Raw genomic sequence first — 21,051 nt, forward strand, 5'->3', positions numbered from 1 at the left:
TTAACATTGCTCATAACAAGAGACTGAAAATCCGAATGATTAATTTATTTGTCTCAATCACACAGCATGATCAGGGCAAATGTAGCAAAAGGCACCATGTCCCAAACTTTGAATGATTAACAGTAATAAAAGCGCCGAAAAAATTGCACATTATAGAACGTATTTAAGTCACTCACCATATTGAGAATTTCATCAAGCAGATCTTTCGAAGGTTGGCCGAGAGACTGCAGTACCCCCAACAGCTGAGCGTACCCTATGCGCTCCTTGAACACTTCCTAGATGAAGGAGGAACGAAGACCAGACACTTGGGAGGCAGCCTTGAAGAAGATGTAACAATAAATAAATTCCACTTGATACATTGGTGAATACCTTGCATAACTGAAAGAACCATCAAACATAACATGTAACCGGTGATGATGACAATGTTTGTATGCTAAATCGATAGGCTTATGTAATATGGTTTCAAAGGGTAGAGGGCAAGGCACCAAATGTGGCAGCAGCACAACAGGAAAACACAACAATCAAGGGAATGGTCGAACAGGGGTAGAATGGTGGAAAGGTAGTGGGGTGTAGGGAAGGAGGAATGGGGGGTAAAAAGGGGTTGGGGGACAAAGGGAATAGGGGGGACAAGGAGGACAGGGAGGATAGGGAGGATAGGGAGGATAGGGAGGATAGGGAGGATAGGGGAAGGGACAAAGAGGATAGGGGAGGGGACAAGGATAGGGAAGAACAAGGAGGATAAGGGAGGCAAGAGTGGGGGGTGACAAGGAGTAGGGAGGGCCAGGGGCGCGGGGGACCCGGAGGAGAGGGGACAAGGGGTAGGTGTGACAAGGAGTACGGGGGACAAGGGGTTGGTGGGACAAGGGAGTAGGGTGGATAAAGCGAATAGGTGGGGGACAAAGGGAGTAGGGGCGAAGACAAAGGGAGTAGGGGGGCCAAAGGGAGTAGGGGACAAAGGGAGTAGGGGGACAAAGGGAGTAGGGGGACAAAGGGAGGTAGGGGGTGACAAGGGAGGTAGGGGTGACAAGGGAGGTAGGGGTGACAAGAGAGGTAGGGGTGACAAGGGAGGTCGGGGTGACAAGGGAGGTAGGGGGTGACAAGGGAGGTAGGGGTGACAAGGGAGGTAGGGGGTGACAAGGGAGGTAGGGGAGGGACAGGTTGGGGTAGGGGAGGGACTGGTTGGGGTAGGGGAGGGACAGGTTGGGGTAGGGGAGGGACTGGTTGGGGTAGGGGAGGAACAGGGTGGGGGTTGGGGAGGGACAGGTTGGGGTAGGGGAGGGACAGGTTTGGGTAGGGGAGGGACAGGTTGGGGGAGGGACAGGTTGGGGTAGGGGAGGGACAGGTTGGGGTAGGGGAGGGACAGGTTGGGGTAGGGGAGGGACAGGGTGAGGTAGATGAGGGACAGGGGGTAGGAGAGGGACAGGGGGTAGGAGAGAGACAGGGGGGTAGAAGAGAGACAGGGGGTAGGAGAGAGACAGGGGTGTAGGAGAGGGACAGGAGGTAGGAGAAGAACAGGGTGTAGTGGAAGGACAAGGGTTTTTGGGTTTTTTTGTATACAAGATCGAGGCTCATGCAAGAGCTAAATGGGAAGGACAGGGGAAGGACAGGGTGTAGGGGAAGGACAGGGTGTCGGGGAAGGACAGGGTGTAGGGGAAGGACATGGTTAAGGAGAAGGATAGGGTGTAGGGGAGGGACAGGAGTGGGGAGGGGAAGAGGCGGATAGTAGGAGTAAGGAGTGGGGAGAGGAAGTAGGGGAGGTGAGGAAGGGGAGGGAGAAGAGGGTTCGCGGAGGTGGGGGGAGCCAATATGGGAGAGAAGTACACTTTTCAGTTATGGATAAATACCTGGTAGGTTGTGAAAAGTTCACATTTATGAAGGAAGGACTTGGCAAGATGGAGGATGTACAGTCTGTCTATCTGTAGCTGTCTTTGAAGGCTAGCTTTGATTATATGTATAAGAGTCTGCCAAAGAGAAGCCATGGCTGATGATAAAATCCAGAAGTTTAAGAGACTGAAACTCTTCCAGGGTTGTATGATGGAAATAGATAAGTGGCTTTGTTATCTTGATAATCCTTCCAGCGAGACAGAGTGAGAATGTGAGATTTTCTTGGATTGAATGACATGTTCTACGTGTGAGACCAGCACCTGATCCTTTGCAGGTCAGCAGGGAGGGAAGAAGCCACTACTGGTGGGATGCAATATTGGACAGCATAATGTGGTGTAATCTGCAAAGAGCAAAATATTTTTCCCAGAGAACCAGAGGTCATTTGTGTAGACGAGGAACATGACTGGGCATAAGATTCTACCTTGGGGGCACTCCAATCTCTACTAGAAGAGATAAAAGGATTCCATTGAGAACTATGTGCTGACAGCACGGGTGGAAGAAGTCAGCAAACCAGTGAAGAAAATGTCCTTAGATGCCATAGAATGTCAGGGTCTCATGCAATCTTGAGTCACTCCAACCTTTCTGGAGGGCATTTAAGACATGAATGTACATGACCTGTGTCAGTCCCGAATGAAAGTTACTCTGTGGCCGAAACGTACACACACACGTTCACACAGATCTACAGATCTAGAGTAGTAGGGAAGTCTGAAGAACAGGTATTTTTAGGCCTTGACATATGGAAACAGCTTTTATAAATAATGGGATTAGTAAAGAAGACTGATTATTCAACTCTGATGGTAGGTTAAGTGGGATGAGTTGGAACACCATTTCAAGGCTTGACAAAGACCACAAAGTGGGAAATAACAAGGTGATGCATTACGAAAGGAACGATGTGCGCAACTCCAACATATCAAAAATTGGAAGCAAATGGTCGAACAAGGATCCAGGCATGATGAGGCCCAATTTGATATTAAACTGGCACCACACCAAAGCTCAAATGCATTGTCAATAAAATCATTTCTCGCACAAGTTTTGAGAAGACGGTGCATAATGGAGTTCGTGAAGGATTTTCTTCTTCTGTGTCCGTATGCAGCACAACGCTGTGGGTAGCATTATGGCCTGAGGGCATGTCTGTGTCGCTGATGCAATCAATGCCCTCTGCTGGTTAAGGCAGTAATTTGGAATTTGGCCACGGTGCCGGCGATAGCTTGCCTAATCTTCATGAAGGACACTATGGGATCTTTAACCTCCACCAATGAATGCTGGCAGATGGGACGCCCATTTAACATCCATCCGAGGGACGGCACACACAATGATGAATCGCCCTGCATGTGAAACACCAGGATGACAGTTTATAGCTGGGCTGGGATTGAAACACAGGCTAGACAGCTAGACAGCTTAGAGGTGAGTGCACGCAACCTCTCGGCTATCCTGTCAGCCCGCTAGAAGATGTGATCACAAGAGAAAACAAGAAAAAGAGCAATCAGAGATTGCAAACCCTCGCCAGGGTGTATTTTCAGTGGTTTTTAAGGCTTTGTGTTTAAACAAGTATGGCGGCCGAACCACGTGACCGATGACGTCATCATTATTTTTTTTCTAAGCCAGTTTTTTCCTAGATTATGCTCAATAAATTTCATCTTGATCGGATGAAGTTTTGTAATTGTCGAATTATGACGTAATAATGGAGGCACCTATGACATCATCATTAACATATTTTATTCCCCATGGAGAGTTCTTTACAATGAGCCGTCTCAACGTTTTCTATTCAGCGCTTTCAGAGCTATAGAGGTGCAAAGTTTTTCGATTTTTCCAAGATGGCGGCCGAACCACGTGACCGATGACATCATATCTTTTTTCTTCACCAGTTTATGCCGACATGGCGCTCAAGAAATTTCATCTTGATTGGATGAAGTTTTGTATTTGTCAAATTATGACGTCATAATGGAGGTACCGATGACATCATCATGAACATATTTTATTCCCCATTAAGGGAATGGTCGAACAGGGGTAGAATGGTGGAAAGGTAGTGGGGTGTAGGGAAGGAGGAATGGGGGGTACAAAGGGGTTGGGGAACAAAGGGTATAGGGGGGACAAGGACAGGGGGGTATAAGGAGGATAGGGTGGAGGACAAGGAGGATAGGGAGGATAGGGGAAGGGACAAAGAGGATAGGGAGGGGACAAGGATAGGGAAGAACAAGGAGGATAAGGGAGGCAAGAGTGGGGGGTGACAAGGAGTAGGGAGGGCCAGGGGCACGGGGGACCCGGAGGAGAGGGGACAAGGGGTAGGTGTGACAAGGAGTACGGGGGACAAGGGGTTGGGGGGACAAGGGAGTAGGGTGGATAAAGGGAATAGGTGGGGGACAAAGGGAGTAGGGGCGAAGACAAAGGGAGTAGGGGGGGACAAAGGGAGTAAGGGAAACAAAGGGAGTAGGGGGTTGACAAAGGGAGTAGGGGGGCCAAAGGGAGTAGGGGACAAAGGGAGTAGGGGACAAAGGGAGTAGGGGGACAAAGGGAGGTAGGGGGTGACAAGGGAGGTAGGGGGTGACAAAGGAGGTAGGGGTGACAAGGGAGGTAGGGGGTGACACAATGTAGTGTCAGCACTACATGGAGAGTTCTTTACAATGAGCCATGTCTCAATTTTTTCTATTCAGCACTTTCGGAGATATAGAGGTGCAATTTTTTTCGGTTTTTCCAAGATGGCGGCCGAACCACGTGACCGATGACATCATCATTAACATATCTTATTCCACATGGAGAGTTCTTTACAATGAGCCATGTCTCAATTTTTTATATTCAGCACTTTCGGAGATATAGAGGTGCAAAGTTTTTCGGTTTTTCCAAGATGGCGGCCGAACCATGTGACCTATGATGTCATAATTATCATCAAAAAAATTATACAGGTGGAGTCACACCTATGGTGAAAATTTCCTGTCAATCGGACCAAGGGTTGCAGAGAAAATCATATTCATTCTGTGCGGACAAACAGACAGACAGACAGACAAAAAGACAGACAGACAAAAAGACAGACAATCAAACGGACTCAAATGCAATACCCTCTCCTCTGGCGAGGGCAATAACTACTTGGAGCAAGCAAGAGAGAAATCACCACCAAACTAAACTGTTACAAGAGACGTTCCAAACCTGAACGAGAACACTCACCTTAGCTGCAGGGCTGTGAAACATGACCTCTGAGAGAACACGAATTGTCAGCACTACCAGAGTATCACCACCTCCTGTCTCGCCCTGTATAACAAAAGACCTGGGTGCATCAGATAGCGCACTGTGGGTTCCTGGTCCACAGCAGAGACTAATATGTGGGTGTAGTCAGGTTAAGCATGGCTTCCTGTGAAAATGCAGTTAGGTGCAGCTTTCTCTTACAGCAGGGGTTCCCAACCTTTTCCTCAGTGCGACACTATTAGGAGAATTGCAAAATCTTGCGACCACATAATGCACAGACAAGATCAACGTTCACTTGTCAATGATATGGCATGGCAACGAATGTTTATACTCTGATATAGTACACCGTGGTAGATATAGCACACCACATGTTATCACTTGGTATTGGGGTGGTGACATCTCTTGGAGGAAGTTTATCTCCAAAGGTGACGGTTTTGCATACAAGAAATATAAAATGGCTAATCAAACTGTTGCAGTGGAGCCTCACTGTAGCCCTTTACAATAGAGCATGACAACAAAAAAATCCTTCGCTATCCTATTTAATTACATCTCAAGCACCGAGGTTGGGAATCCCTGACTTATCGGCTGTTTCAAGTGGTAGTTTCCAAAAGAAAAATTAAATGTGCAGATTTTCATTTTGTCAAGCCTTTTATGTTGTTGTGCCAAAGCCGAAAGTTTGCATGCACAACTTTACAGAGGTAGTGGTACACAGGGCTTGACACAAAAATAAATAAATTGAAATAAGATAAAATAAAATGTCGAGGTAGACATCAACTTCACTAATTGGGTAGGAAAGTAAATCCTTAAGCCAGGTGAGCAAATCAGTGTCCATCAGTCCGAGACCTGTAATGGAGGTTAAGTGCAAGCCCAAAAATGTTTCGAACAAAGCCAGGTCGAGATATCAAGCTAGAAACAAGACAAAATGAGTGCATTGCCCAATAAAAAGTCAATGTGCCAAACATGAAAGGAGTTACAACAGATTCCGAAAGATTATACTTTTTCGGGTGAAGAATAATTGCAGGTCTATCTGACAGGATACAGAAATAGAAATAAAGAATTCTTCATGTCAAACCCTGGTACACTGTGACAGAAACCAATGAGCTATTTCAATTTACAGAGAGATAAGTGAAAAATGTGACAGACACCCGCATGACCATGTGAACAAGCACCCGCATGTCCCTTCCCAGATCAATGCAGTAGGAATCAAAATAGGCCCGGTGAACCGGAAAATCAGTGCCAAGAGTCCCATGCGACTGCGACTTTTAGAGAGACTGACAAACGATATTGTTAAGGGGCCCAAGGCCGAATTGGGTCGAAACAAAAACCTACTGTTGGAGAACTTGGCAGGCGAAAAGAATGAAGGGGGAAGGTCCAATAACAGCAGGCACCAAAAATCCGTGCGCTTTCATTTAGCGTGGAAATTTGGGATTAATGTTTTGAAATGGGTCGGTGAATTGGTGATGAGCCTACAGTCACAAGTTGGACATGAGGTCGCCGATAAGTGCTTGGAGTGAGAGAGCTATGTCCATGTTCAGAAGAACATCGGCAAAAAATGTCCACCACCAAGGGAAAACATGAACAGTGTAGAAAAGATATAGGGGGAAAAACACAAAGAGAAACCATTGAATGATTGTTGCCAAAAGCACTGCCAAAGCTGGAGTGGCCTGGTCTGGCTCGGGCCCAGTATCTAAGGCACGGGATGCGACAGGATAATTATCAGCCAAGGAGAACGTGACCAGTTGCATCTCAATTTGGTGTATGCGTGTTGGTCACCATTTTCTTTTCTCCCTCTGAGCATAATTTTGACGGTATAAAACGATTGAAAAAGTTAAAGACTTGGAAATCATGTGACATCTCAGTCCATTAAGAATCTACATAAGCAAGGCAAGGCTGACTCAGAAATTACTGAGAAATTCAGAAGTTGTAATTTTTTAATAAAAATTCCTTAACCTCGCATTTATGCATGGTTTCACGCACACTAGATGGATGTTTATTCTTTGTGATTGCGTTTACCTCGCCACACCAATGCCGGATTAATGATAATATAAAGTAATTCTCACTTTATGAAATCAGTGTATGGTTTTTTTTTTAGCGAATCAACAATGAGCATAATGGCAAGCTTGTATTTATTTATTTTTCATATCACGAGTATCAAAAAGAACTCGTCCCTAAACTATTGAGAAATTATCCATGACGGGACACCCGAACAGACAAGTGGATCCGAGCCAGAGGGTCAATGCCTTGTACCCCTGCTGGTACCTTCTCACAACCCTTTTCAATGAGTGCTGGCCGCACGAGTTCACTGTCAGTCTCAGCTGTGTCTTTGCATACAGGATTTAGTAACAGCTGTTGGGCAGATATGATAGTCACACACAGGACAGCCAAAGCCTTTTGCAAAGCTATAAAACAAAAAACATCATGTTTTCAGAGCGTTAAATGGGGAGTGCGCCAAGAAGCATCAAACACCATCATTATCAAACATTTCATCCTGACCTAAAGGCTCTGCTCGAAAGGCCGTAATCTCACATGGTTAGAATGTTTCTGATACAAACATCCCTTTTGTTTTGTTTATTTCCCCCCTTCCCCTGCCCTCCCCCCCAATATAAAGTCTCGTAAAAAGCTGTGGTTCACAAACAAGTATCCTAATAGGATAGCACGAGATCACATCTCCTGTGCAAAACACAAAGGAAGGAAGGCAGGCCAGAGGTCATGTGCAAAAAAAAAAGCTGTCGAAATAGGATGCCTTCAGCAAGACGGTACCAAAGCCTTTTTGCAACCAGGAGGCAACAATGGTGCATTGCGGTCAGCAAATTTTCAAAACAAGTGCAACTTAGCAGCATATTTTTGAAGCACTCAAGGTTTAGCAACATCGCTGCAGACAATCAAGGCCAGGATATTTTGCATCGATATAATCATGGAGCGTGATGAAAATAGTTTGCATCACGTACAGCTCCAAAAGCCGACCTGAGGTTGACGCATGACAGTACAAAATCAATCCCAGAATCCTTCTATCATCCCTGGGTACATTGCTGCTCTTGCTGCTCTTCTATCGGCATTGATTCTCATGCAAAAATCTCTCGGCACGTAGTTGTGATTAAAAACAAGTCTTCATAGCTTACGTGCTAACGTTTTGCAATCAAGTATTTTAAACCCTGCTGACCTGTTTTACAATATGTTACTCAAATGAGGAACAGGCCCAAAAGGGATCCTTCATTTACTATATATGAAAATATGGCTGCATATATTTACCCACCCCCACTTACAAACATGCATCCTTCACCCTCCCCACACCTCCCATCTCATCATGTTTCAAAATAGGCTTTGGAATTATAACTCGAGAGATTAAAAACTACTCTGTCATATCATTCTCTGTTGTTATCATGGTGTGCTCCATATGTAGGGATGGGATGGGGAAAAAATGGCTGCCCCATCAAATGTGTACAAAATTATATGCTGAAAATCTACTACAGAGTGAAATCATAAGCCTTCAAAAGTCATACCTTTGATTCTCGAACGTTTTCAGAACTACCAAGACTGATGAAGATATAAAAATACATTAAAGCTTAAAACAAACCAGAACCCATATATTGCTAACCTAAAGTGTGTGGGGCTTTGTTAAGATAGATTTCCATCTGTTTTGTTTTGAACAAAAACAGAGATTATTTTATTACCATGACACTATTGCATACCGAGAGTAACGCAATGTAATCAGCATTAGTTCAAGTTGCCAGGACATAGCAATGCTACTTGCAAACAGATGAATAAACAGGAAGTAGGTCAAATATACATAATCCTGGCTACCTCTCCAAAACTGGGTTTATTCCTCAAGTCATGGGAAAAATCTCACGAAACAATGGAATTCAAGAATGACAGGTAAAAATAATATAATAATCAAATGCAAATACTAGCACTGCAATTCAGAAAGCAGCTGCCAAAAACACAGCATTTAATTATTTAATGGATCATTGGGAATTTCTTACCCACCACCCTTCCTCCTCCCTGCCCCTTGTACCACCCTCCAAACAAAACCCCAAAAAAGCATCTGCAATTCAAATTTAATGCTATTACACATTTCAAAACAAGTACAAACACAAAAACAACTTACAAAGAAAAGAAGAAGATTATCCTACTATTATTATTTGCAATTGGCCACTGGCTTTGACGCCAATGCAAATTTATGTTACAGACCTTTACAGTCTTTACAGATAGGGTATCTTTTTAACAATAAAAACCTCACCAAATCACAATAAAAATTTGAAAATAACTGGTTGAAAAACAAGCAGGTTCCTCACCAATGGCTACACCCAAATCCCCAGCAAGTACCATGTATGCACCAATATGAATGCCTCCTCGTCATCCCCAATTTTCAGAATGTATAAAGCTCTCTCACAATCCACATCATCAAATATATAAAGCATATATTTATTATGTATGCACATAGGATGCACCCGAGTATTTTCTTGGAGTCTGCAAGCATGTCCGACTAATACATGTATATCTAAGCTATCACCAGCTCACGTCAGCATTTGGTCCCAACCCTGCATGCATACCTTGCTGTTCTGCAATAATCGTAGGAGATGCTCAAAACAGTTGCTGTTGAGGAAACTTGCCTGCAGTGTAGGCCGGTCTGTACATGCCAGCATCTCCGGGATAGTCTCTGCCCATGCACGTGGCAGAGTGTCATCAAGGGTCAACATGATGTTACACTTGGATTAAAAGTCTAGTCTGTTAACGTAATACAAGTATAGACTTCTGTTTGTGTGTACAAAATATCGAAAACATCCCAAGTAGTCATTGCTGTGCCAAAAAAGGTTAACTGTACAACGCCGTGATGTAAATCATTCATGAGTTTGTCAAGATATGAACCTCCTTTAGAGGCCATTTTTCCCCACAGGGGCAGGGGTTGGCCTTTTTTGGGCACCGTGGCCCCCCTTTTTGAAGCAATGTTTTATGGTCGGATGCCCTTCCTGCCACCAACCCTGTTAGTCGCCTCTTGCGATGCACAGGGAATTACCAGTGAACTGGTGCTCAATGTGCCGACCTCGGAAGGATGACAGGCTGAGTCAACCCCCCCTGGTGTTAATTCAGCGATCGACCGGGATTCGAACCCAGGATCCTAGGATCCCAAGCCGGCACCCTAACCGCAAAGCCAACACCAGGCTTCTTGTCAAGATATGAAAAGAAAATATTGCTATATTTGTCTTTCAAGGATTGTGATGCTGAAAAGCGATGGCAGGGGTAAGGAGAGAGGGTAGAACAAAAATGTAAAACAAACCGGAAATACATTTCTCCTCCAACTTACTCAGCATCTGGATTTGCATGTCTTGAAGAGCATTTCCCACCCCTGTGGCATTCAGGGCCTTCAGGTAGCCCTCAAGTACAGTAGACACCTCAACCTGCCGCCGATCTGGACTGCTTGTGTGCAGAACTTGGATCACCTCTGTTAGACACAATAAGATGAGTCTAAGGCGTGGTGAGGAACCCTCTTTCGTGTCTGATAGCAACCGTAGCAAGACTTCCAAGGTGGCTGGAGATATTGCCTGCAAAGCGTTACGCTGTTATATGGGAAGAGAGGAAAAAGAAAAGATGGAAAAATGAATGAAGGTAAGCAAAATTATGGCAATAAAAGTAATGATGTGTGTGAAATATAAATGTAGTCATGACTTGAGGACCTCTCATAATGCCATGACACAATTCAAAGGATACATTTTATATACTTTTAAAATTATTCATGCCCATATTTTGCATGTAGCAAGCACAAATGCATGCAAGCCTCCTTAAACAATGAAACCATAAATAAACTAGAAGGGCACTGGGTGGAGCGCATACCTCCACCATGAGGCTGATTAGTTTACGTTCTGTATCCCACCGATAGGCCGGATCTGGATTCGGACCTGAACCATAATCTAATCGGCTTGTTCTTGTCACCTAACCAACTCATCCACCAAGTTTTGCCATAACTCGTAACATACTTAACTCAGATATCATGCTATATATCGTTTTTGGCCCCATCTCTCAATAGTGAAGAATCAATAACAAATTTAAAAAATATTCTAGGATCCGGAACTGGATTCGAATCTTCACTAAGATTTAATCAATTCGTCTTTTTCACACACCCAACCTGTCCACCAAATTTCATCCAAATCTATCTGCAACGTTTTGAGACAAGCAAAAACAAACAAAAATATATCCAGACAGACAGACAGACAGACAGACAGACGGGGGTGAAAACATAACCTCTGTCCACCTTCCGTGGGTGGAGGTAACAAAAATAATTAAATCAACCAATAAATCCTATTTGGGAACATCTATTTATCAATTATACAATTGCTGAGTTTTTACCCATGTTCTCCCCCTTACCACCCACCCTCACATTCCCCAATCATATATGTCTTACACAACCACAATATCCCACCCCCTCCCTTTACCTGTTTTCCTTCAAAACTCCTTCCTTCCCCCAACACTCCCCTATACTTTATTATCTTTGTCCTTCATTCATTCATTCCTTACCTTCCTAATTTTATCAACCACACTCCTACGCAGGTAGGAGTGATACCTATTCAACTAGAACGCCACTCAGTAGAGCGCATACTCCCACCGTGGGTCTAGTTGGAATAATACGTTTTGTTTAACATCCCCTCTCCACAAAACAATAAATGAAAAAGAAAGTAGGCCCTAACTGTCAGAGAATTTATTTTGATATATCTCGGAATTAGAGGAGAAAAACATCATTTAAGAATAAGAATAAAAGCTTTAATGCAGTAAAACAGATAAAAATTCCCCAAAAAAATCCCAAATAAAACTCCTGGATCTGGAATAATATCCTGAGATTCACCAAAAACTAATCAATTCTTCCTTATCCCAAGGGCAATCATCCCACCAACTTTCATCCAAATCCGTTCAGAACTTTTCCAGATATCTTGTTCACAAACACACGAACACACACACGGACGGACACGATCGAATGCATTACTCCCTGGCGGGAGTCCCTGGTGGGTCCCTGGCGGGACCTGGCAGGAGTCCCTGGCAGGAGTAATAAATGGCCCTTGAAAATTAATGATGAAAAAAAGATAAAATTGGTACAAAAGGCATGGTATGCATGGCAGCACTGTGCACATAAAGGTGCGCATGGCTCTGCTGCACACATGAAGGTGCACACAACAGGTGCACATGACTTACCTGGTTTCCAGCCACTACAGCCCCAAACAGATGCAGCAATTGGTTGATCAGCCGGTTTGGCAGGTGTTTGTACTCCTGGAAGCATTCTGTGAAAAAACATTTAATAGTGGTTACTTCCCTTCTCCATACGAGCCTCTAGTTGTTACCCGAGCGTAACCTCATGCTTCATCAAATAACATACCATCAAAAGGAAGTTACAATGTGCCTCTCTATGAAAGATGACAGCACATGTCAAAGAATACTGGGGCTGGTTAACTTTACACAGTTTTGGGGAAAATTTCCCTTTGTTGTTAAAACATTAGGACAGGCTGAGATCAGTCATTAGGCAAAACCAAGTCTCTGGGTCATTGGATAGAACCATGCACTTGATAAGTGTTAATATGTACATCTTTCTTTTTTACCTTCACCATCGAAGGTGGATGGAGGATTGGAGGTTATGTTTCCAACTGTCTGTCTGTGAACAGGATATCTCAAAAAGTTGTGGTCAGATTCAGATGAAATTTGGTGGAGAGGTTGGGTGTGTGACAAGGACGGAATGATTACATTTTGGTGAAGATCCGGATCTGGATACCAGAATTTTGAAAGTGATTCTTCACCATTGGGAGACAGACCCAAAAACGATACACAGCATGATATCTCAAAAAGTTATGGACGGATTCGGACGAAACTTGGTGGATGAGTTGGTTAGGTGACAGGAACAAGCCAATTGGATTTTGGTTCAGGACCAGATCAAGATCCGGCCTATCAGTGGAATACAAAACCGTAAACTGTTCAGCCTGGCTGAGGTCTGCGCTCTACCGAGTGCCGTTCTAGTTTAAATTGTCATGGCTCTATCTTGGCGCAATTTTTTCAACCCACCATGCGCCTTGCACTTTTATTCTATCTTTTAATTTATATCTGCCATCCTTTCCTGTCTGTAGGTGTCAATAGGTATTTCACAAGTACGTATGTACCAAAGAATGCTTGTACTTTGGTTCTAGATCCAGATGCTTATTTGTGTTGATAACAAGTTAGGCCTACACTTGAAACTGGCTTGCGCTTCCCCCCGCTAATACCCTTCCCACCAAGCCAATTGTTTGCATATCTCTTTACTTCACACCCTACAAACGTTATATATATAGTGAGTGCAAACAAAATTGCTCACTTGACTGCCCATCTCAATGTTTGAGTACTCAGATTCAAAGCTCTGCATGAATAGCAGCTTTGTTCAAGTTGCTGCCATCTGCTCTGGGCCATGGGAAATATTAGTCCAGCAATTTGGCACAGTTGTTATGCCAGAGCCATCATGACCCAAATAACTCAACAGCACAGGTCAAAGGGCAATGGTACAGAGAAGACAGAAATATTTGGTCACAAATGCCGTAGAGTATATTAAACACATCGTGGTACCACTATCAAACCCCAAAAGCATCTGATCGAACATTATTAAACATGATGCATCTTGACTGTGATAACAGGCCGATATTAACAACAGCTTATAAAGGCTAATCCAGTTGATTTGGCTTGTAGGGGTGAAGCAAATTGTTGCTGGGATGGTGCAACTGCACAAACCTACACCAAATAGTATTTATTTTTGTAATTATTGTCGAGTCATTTTGGCAAACTTTCAATGAATAGTTTCAATTGCTACTTTCAGGCCAAAGCATATTATTTTTTTAATATAATAATTACAGCACAATTGCTAAAGGAAATATCAGCAATGCCAACATGTTAAAAAAAAATTTTAAGCAAATATTTAGAAAGGACTAAACAACCATGATTGGTTGAAACGACTTCCTTCAAAGCTGAAGCAGGTCGTAATATATCCAGAACCATCAGAGCAGAGGCCATAAACAAAGCACCCGACTAAAGGACAAAATCCAAATGACACAAGGTAAAGCCCCACCCCAAATGGTTGGATACAAGAATGCCCTGGTGTGCTGTTCAGCTTCTTGCAACCCAGAAATGCCAGTTATTCTAGTAATCTCAAAACTTCATCAAACAGACTGTCTCGTTTTTAACATTTTACCGATGGAGCAACCAATTCATTTTTTTTTCCCCCCTCCATGATTACCTGCCTCGCAGACACCTGCACTCATCACAACAATAAATCAACTCATTCCTGCATTGCAAAGCAAGTCCCAAGATTCGTAGGTGCCATGAATACCAAAGCACTGATCGGCAAGATTTCATAATAGCACAGACTCATACAGTGCCTTCAGAAAGAATTTCCATACTTAACTTTTTTCACATTTTGTAGTTTTAAAGCCTGAATTAAAAAAGCATTGACTTGAGATTAAATGTCACCGTTCTACACATAATACCCCATAATGCCAAATTGGAGTGCTTTTTATAGATATTTTTACAAAATAATTAAAAATGAAAATCTGAAATGTCTTAAGGCAATAAGTATTCAACCCCTTTGCTATGACACTCCAACTTGATATCAGGTGCATACACTTTTCTTTGATGATCTTTGAGATGTCTCCACAACTTGATTGGAGTCCACCTGTGGCCAATTCAATTGATTGGACAAGATTTAGAAAAAAAGAAAAAAAAAACCTTTCTACATAAGGTCCCACAGTTGACAGTGAATGTCAGAGCAGAAACTCTACCATGAAGTCCAATGAACTGTATATAGAACACCGAGATAGAATTGTGAGGAGGCATATATCTGGGGAAGGTTATAAAAGAATTTCTAGAATGTTGAAAGTTCCAAAGAGCACAATGAACTCCATCATTAGGAAATGGAAAGAATATGGAACTGCGCAGACTCTTCATAAAGCTTGTCATCCGATAAAACTGAGCAACCAGGCAAGAAGGACCTTGAACAGAGAGGTGACCAAGAACCCAATAACCACTCTGACAGAACTACAGAGTTCCTTGGCCAAGATGGGAGAACCTGCTAGAAGGACAACAGTCTCTGCAGCACTTCACAAATCTAGGCTTTGTGGGAGAGTGGCCAAACGGAAGCCACTCATTAGAAAAAGGCACATGACAGCAGGCCTGGAGTTTGCAAAAAGGCACGTGAAAGACTCAGAGCAGGAGGCAAATATTCTGTGGTCTGATGAGATGGTAAGTGAATTATTTGACCTGAATGAAAGCCTGGTGTTGGGTGCCAGCTTAGGGTCCTAGGATCCTGGGTTCAAATCCCGGTCGATCGCTGAATTAACACCAGGGGGGTTGACTCAGCCTGTCATCCTTCCGAGGTCGGCTAATTGAGTACCAGTTCACTGGTAATTCCCTGCTTGTCGTAAAAGGCGACAAAAAGGGTTGGTGGCAGGAAGGGCATCCAGCCGTAAAACATTGCTTCAAAAAGGGAACCAAAAAACAACAACAACCACGGTCCCCGAAAAAGGCCAACCCCCGCTTTGTGGGGAAAAATGGCCTCTAAAGGTGTTTTTTTTTTTTTTTTTTAATGAAAGCGCTAGGTCTGGTGGAAACCAAGCACAGCTCCTCAACCATCTCACACCATCCCTAACGTGAAGCATGGTGGTGGCAGCATCATGTTTTGGGTTTGCTTTATAGCGGCAGGGGCTGAGATACTTATAAGGATAAACGGGAACAATGAATGGAGCCAAATACAGGCAAATCCTTGAGGAGAACCTGCTTCAAAGTGAAAAAAACCTTCGACTGCAGTCGATTTACATTCCAACAAGACATTAAAACCAAGCATACTGGAATGGCTTCAGAACAACAATGTGAAAGTCCCTCAGTGACCCAGCCAAAGCCCAGACTTGAATCCCATTGAGACTCTTCCCACACAGTGAGACACTGACAATCCCCATATCTAACTTGACAGAGCTAGAGCAAACCGGCAAGTAAGAATGGGAGAAACTCCCCAAATCCAGATGTACAAAGCTGATACAGACATACCCAAGAATACTCGAAGCTGTAATCATTGCCAAAGGTGCTTCTATGAAGTATTGACTCAGGGGGTTGAATACTTATCGAGATTAGATATTTCTGTATTGCATTTTCAATTATTTTGGAAATTTTTCTTTAAAAAATAACATTTTGACATGATGGGTAATATGTTTAGATCAATGACAAAAATAATCTTAATTTAATCCATTATAAATTCAGGCGAGAACACAACAATATGTGGAAAAAGTCAAGGAATGTGAATACTTTCTGAAGGAACCGTATTTCTCAATATAGATGGGAGAAAGCAACTCAAAGTTTTTCGGTTGAAAACAATACAACTGTAATCGGTAATCTGCACTCCGCACTGACTCCAATCAGCCGATGTTGATAACCGAAAAATGGCCGATATCTGCCTATTCTGATTACTGGCTCCAAAACGGCCCGGCAATTATATCTACTAGTGAGATACCCGTGCTACGCACAGGTGGGAGGCCAAAAGCAAACAGGCAATGCAGATACGGTGAATGCGAAAGCACTAGCAACGGTACCCGCCCTATGGGCGGGTCTTCAATTGGGAGGCCCGAATGAAAAGGCAAAATATCAGAAATTGAAGGCTTTTTTATTTTAAACGATTCATATAAACATCCGTTAAATCATATCACATGCAAATCTTCAAAATCTAAACAGTCTTTGTATAATTTAAATAAAAGCCACATCACTGTTCATATCGGTAAATATTATTCCATCGTGTTTCAAATCGTGATCGATACACTATGATCGTGATGATCGTGATCATGAATCGAGATCGATAAACGTGTTCACAATCGCTATGTGGTATGTACTCCCGATACGTGTACCAAATTCCCGATACGTGTAACTTTACCAAATCAACAGTTAAAAGGATTTTGAGCCGATAGCTGTTACGGCCAGGACAAGATCGATGGAGACAGCGATCTGTTAGCGATCGATGGAGACATGTTGCTTTCCCGGGTGCCGCACAAACGGCTGCACCGATCGCGCGGCACCCGGGAAAGCAACATCGTCACAATGAGAACAATGAACGTTAAGCGAACGCGAATGTTATGCGGGAGTCCAAACCTGAGAATGCTGGAGACTAAAGCTGAAATTGGGAAAACTAAATAGCCTATTTTACTCCTGGAGATTATCCACCCAAAATGTATTTGCGATCGGTTCAGCAGTTTTTACGGTACCTTCGAACAGACAGACAGACAGACAGACATTTGGTGAATTATAGTAAGATGAAACCAATAAATTCCACATTTCTGTAGCACCCTCAGTCGCACGTCAGACATGGACAGCAAGTTCGTGAAGGACTTCCATGAAAAACGTACACATTCGCAAACAAATATAGGTATGTTTGTCATCATTTACTTGAACTCGATATCTCTTTTTTCATTCCAAACAACATAACTCCAATCACAAATTACTCATAAAATAAACTTTTAACAACATTGTTAATGTTTCCTTCATTGTACAAACTACCAAGTCAACAGTTAAAAGGATTTTGAGCCGATAGGTGTTACGGCCTTGGCAAGATCGATGGAGACAGCGATCTGTTAGCATATACACCGCCCATATAGCCATGTGGAATTTTCTCATGTAGAGATTAAACCCACGTCGTTTGAACTTTGGCCGAGGTCATTATTTACTTTTAATGATGTTTATATACGTATCAAAAAGAAGATAATTGGTTTTGGGTCGTCCTTTCCGCATATCTCGTTGGATTGCGAGTTGGAGAGACGACCGTGATGGCGGGGAGGAGGTTGGCATTCTCTCAATCAGGGATTCAACCCGTGTCCTTATAAAAGGTCTTTGTCCGAGGTCACCGAGTCCGATCGGTGCAGCCGTGCAGCGATTGGTGCAGACGTTTGTGCGGTACCTGGGAAAATAACGTTATGCGGAAGTCCAAACCTGAAAATGCTGGAGGCCAAAGCTGAAATTGGAAATTTACTCCATGGGATCCCAGGATTACCCACCCAAAATATTGTTGCGATCGGTTCAGCCGTTTTTGCGGAACCTTCAAACGGACGGACGGACATTTGGTGAATTATAGTAAGATTCAAAGAATCAAACCAGTGTTTTGAGGAAAAATGGATTTAAAAATCCATTTATTGTGGCTTTTTCAATGAAATTGAAACATTAACATAAAAGTTTCAACATCAATGGAAAAATTGCTTCAAAGGAAAACAAAATGTATTAATTTGCCTGCTCACAAATTATTGAACCTTTTATGCAACATTTATTTACAAAGAAAGGTCTAAAAATTATATTCTAATGTGTCAGTTAATCACTTTCATCACGGTCTCTGACGATTAACCGATTATTAAATCTGATTAATCTGATTAAAATTAGCGATGCCGCTACCAAGGAAACGACCCAATATCATGCCAGGAAAGTCGTCTGATATCGAGTAGTGATGTTTGCGCTACGATCATTGGTTGATACCATTTCCGGAGAAGGTGTGAATTTTATTCTTTAGATGATGAAATACTCCAACGTAACAAAAATCAACAAGACACCCACGTGGCAAATATTCTTTTTATGAGTTGGTGAAAAAAAAGAACGTTTCAGAAAAACTTCATACCATCATTCTCTGTATTAACCCCCTTAATTAAAGTAGTGAAACTTGCCTAGACCTACGAATATCATAAGGGCTCTTGATAACGGGCCGGTTCATCGATGTAACAAGGATTTTTTATTATTATTAATGGACACCATGCGTTACGTCGATGCTTCCCCACAACGGGGTAACACGATTTGTGCACTGACAGGACATGTAATGTTCAGACTTGTGCACACTCACGCCTATGCTACTGACCTACTATTCATGAGTGAATGAATTGAATGATCGTTTTAAGGCCATTTTCCCCGCTAGAGCGGGGGTTAGCCTTGCGGGCCCCATGACAATCAAGGTTCCCTGTTTGAGGCAATGTTTTTATGGCCGGATGCCCTTCCTGACGCCAACCCTTGATCACGCTCTTGCGATGCGCAGGGATACGGTGAACCTATTCTAAACCGGGGTACACACCGGGATCATTCATCCCAGCAAGCTGGTACTCAATTTGCCGACCTCGGAAGGATGACAGGCTGAGTCAACCCTCCTGGCGTTAATTCAGCGATCGACCGGGATTCGAACCCAGGATCCTAGGATCCCAAGCCGGCACCCTAACCGCTAAGCCAACACCAGGCTACTATTCATGAGTATTGGTGATTATTGTCTAAACGTATTCTTCATGAAATGTAAATTTGAATCTATCACAGAAATAATGTCTCACTTTGGTAACATTTTTTTGCCCTGGACACCAGTATGATTTTCAAATCTAAAATATAGTATTTCTCTCTAAAATTTTGTATTGTTCATGAGATATACAAGCATACACACACCTTTTACCACAAACCAGTTTTTGGGGTCCCAGCGGATGTTCTAAGATAGGTAGGAGGTTTCAAAAATTCCTCAATAAAATTATGATTTTGAAATTAACTCGATACGAACCTGCCGCGAATCCGGAAGTGGACAGATGACGGCAATGAGCTGGTTTGATAATATCTCATTTAAAACACTATTTTGTGAAAGTATCAATTTATGATTGGAATGACGTTTGGAAATGAGTGAATACAATTACGATTTTTAATTCGTAATTGTATTCACCCAACCATACAGAACTACCCCACATCTGGATTTAAATAATTGTTTATGTCACGAATGTTGGTAAATGTTTATTTTTTATATTAATGCTATTTAATTTGTGATTGGAGTTATGCTGTTTGGAATGAAAATAGATATATCGAGTTCAAGTGAATGACGAAATACTGTGAGGGTTTCTACTTTCTAAGCGTGACATTCCGGATCGCCATATACAGATTCGCCTTTTACTGGGTATAGAACCTTTCAAACGGGTACGTTTTTCGTGCAAGTCCTTCACGAACCTGCTGTCCATGCTTGATGTTCGACTACAGATGGCACAGGAATGTGGAATTTATCGGTTCCATGGTTTCCCATTCGCCGTTTTATTTTAACCTAAGTCTTTCACGAACGTGCTGTCCATGTCTGACGTGCGACTGAAGGTGCCATAGGTATGCGGAATTTTTTGGCTTCATGCTATAGCATTCACCGTTTCCGCATTATTTGTTTGCTTTCGGCTCCCCACACGTGCATAGCACGGGTACCTCGCTAGCATATATATATACAGACTCTCCTGGAGTTACGACGTAGGCGACTTACGACGACTCGCACTTACGACCGTCGCAAAAATCTCAGTTGCTCCCTGTGCCTCGCGCTGACACCATCCCTTACGCTCCATCGCCTATAAGTGTGTGTGTACAGTACTGCCATCATCATGTCAAGCAAGAGGAAGAGTGCATCCACTGATATATATATATACAGGGTCCGTCAGGGAGGTGTGACGATTTTCAGAAAACTCATACACAGTTATTTTTAGTCGAATTTCAATTTTTATTTTTTTTAAAGACGACATATATATAATGCCATGTAATACACTGTAACAAAGACATTTTAAAAATGTAATTCATGTTTGAAAAATGACATCATCTAAATGGCGGCCGTTCTTGTCGAAGCATTCTTGCAGACGCGCGGAAAAGTTGTCCATAGACCTTTCAACCATGGCAAGTGGAATAGCTCGAATTTCTCTGGTGATGGCATCTGAAAGGGTCTCAAGAGTGCGTGCTTTTTCAATGTAAACCTTAGCTTTCAGGTAACCCCATAAAAAATAGTCACAGGGTGAAAGATCGGGCGATCGAGGGGGCCACTCCACATCCCCACGGATTGAAATGAGGTGCCCTGAAAAATGTTCTCTTAATAAGGCCATTGATTCTCTTGAGGTATGGCAAGTAGCCCCATCTTGCTGAAACCAAACTGTAGGGAGGTCAATGCGACGTCGTCTCAATTCAGGCAGTAAGAACTCGCGCAACATTGTAACATATCGT

At 42.9% G+C, this 21,051-nt stretch overlaps 1 protein-coding gene across 2 annotated transcripts in view; it reads right to left on the bottom strand.

The window, feature by feature from the left end:
- LOC137433718 (neurobeachin-like protein 1) overlaps positions 1-21,051 on the bottom strand; it is a 330,189-nt gene that overhangs the window by 208,333 nt on the left and 100,805 nt on the right. The window contains exons 7-12 of one of the 2 annotated variants that reach the window (XM_078783217.1): positions 12,241-12,326; positions 10,364-10,616; positions 9,612-9,718; positions 7,321-7,407; positions 5,044-5,127; positions 177-275 (exon numbers count right to left, since the gene is read on the bottom strand). In XM_078783217.1, the coding sequence (XP_078639343.1) occupies positions 177-275; positions 5,044-5,127; positions 7,321-7,407; positions 9,612-9,718; positions 10,364-10,616; positions 12,241-12,326 (716 nt within the window). The remainder of the gene's footprint in view (positions 1-176; positions 276-5,043; positions 5,128-7,320; positions 7,408-9,611; positions 9,719-10,363; positions 10,617-12,240; positions 12,327-21,051) is intronic. The other variant, XM_078783219.1, reaches the window with a different exon arrangement.

This window comes from Myxine glutinosa, chromosome 1 (assembly GCF_964187855.1).
Source record: "Myxine glutinosa chromosome 1, kmMyxGlut1.1, whole genome shotgun sequence".
NCBI classification, from domain to species: domain Eukaryota; kingdom Metazoa; phylum Chordata; class Myxini; order Myxiniformes; family Myxinidae; genus Myxine; species Myxine glutinosa.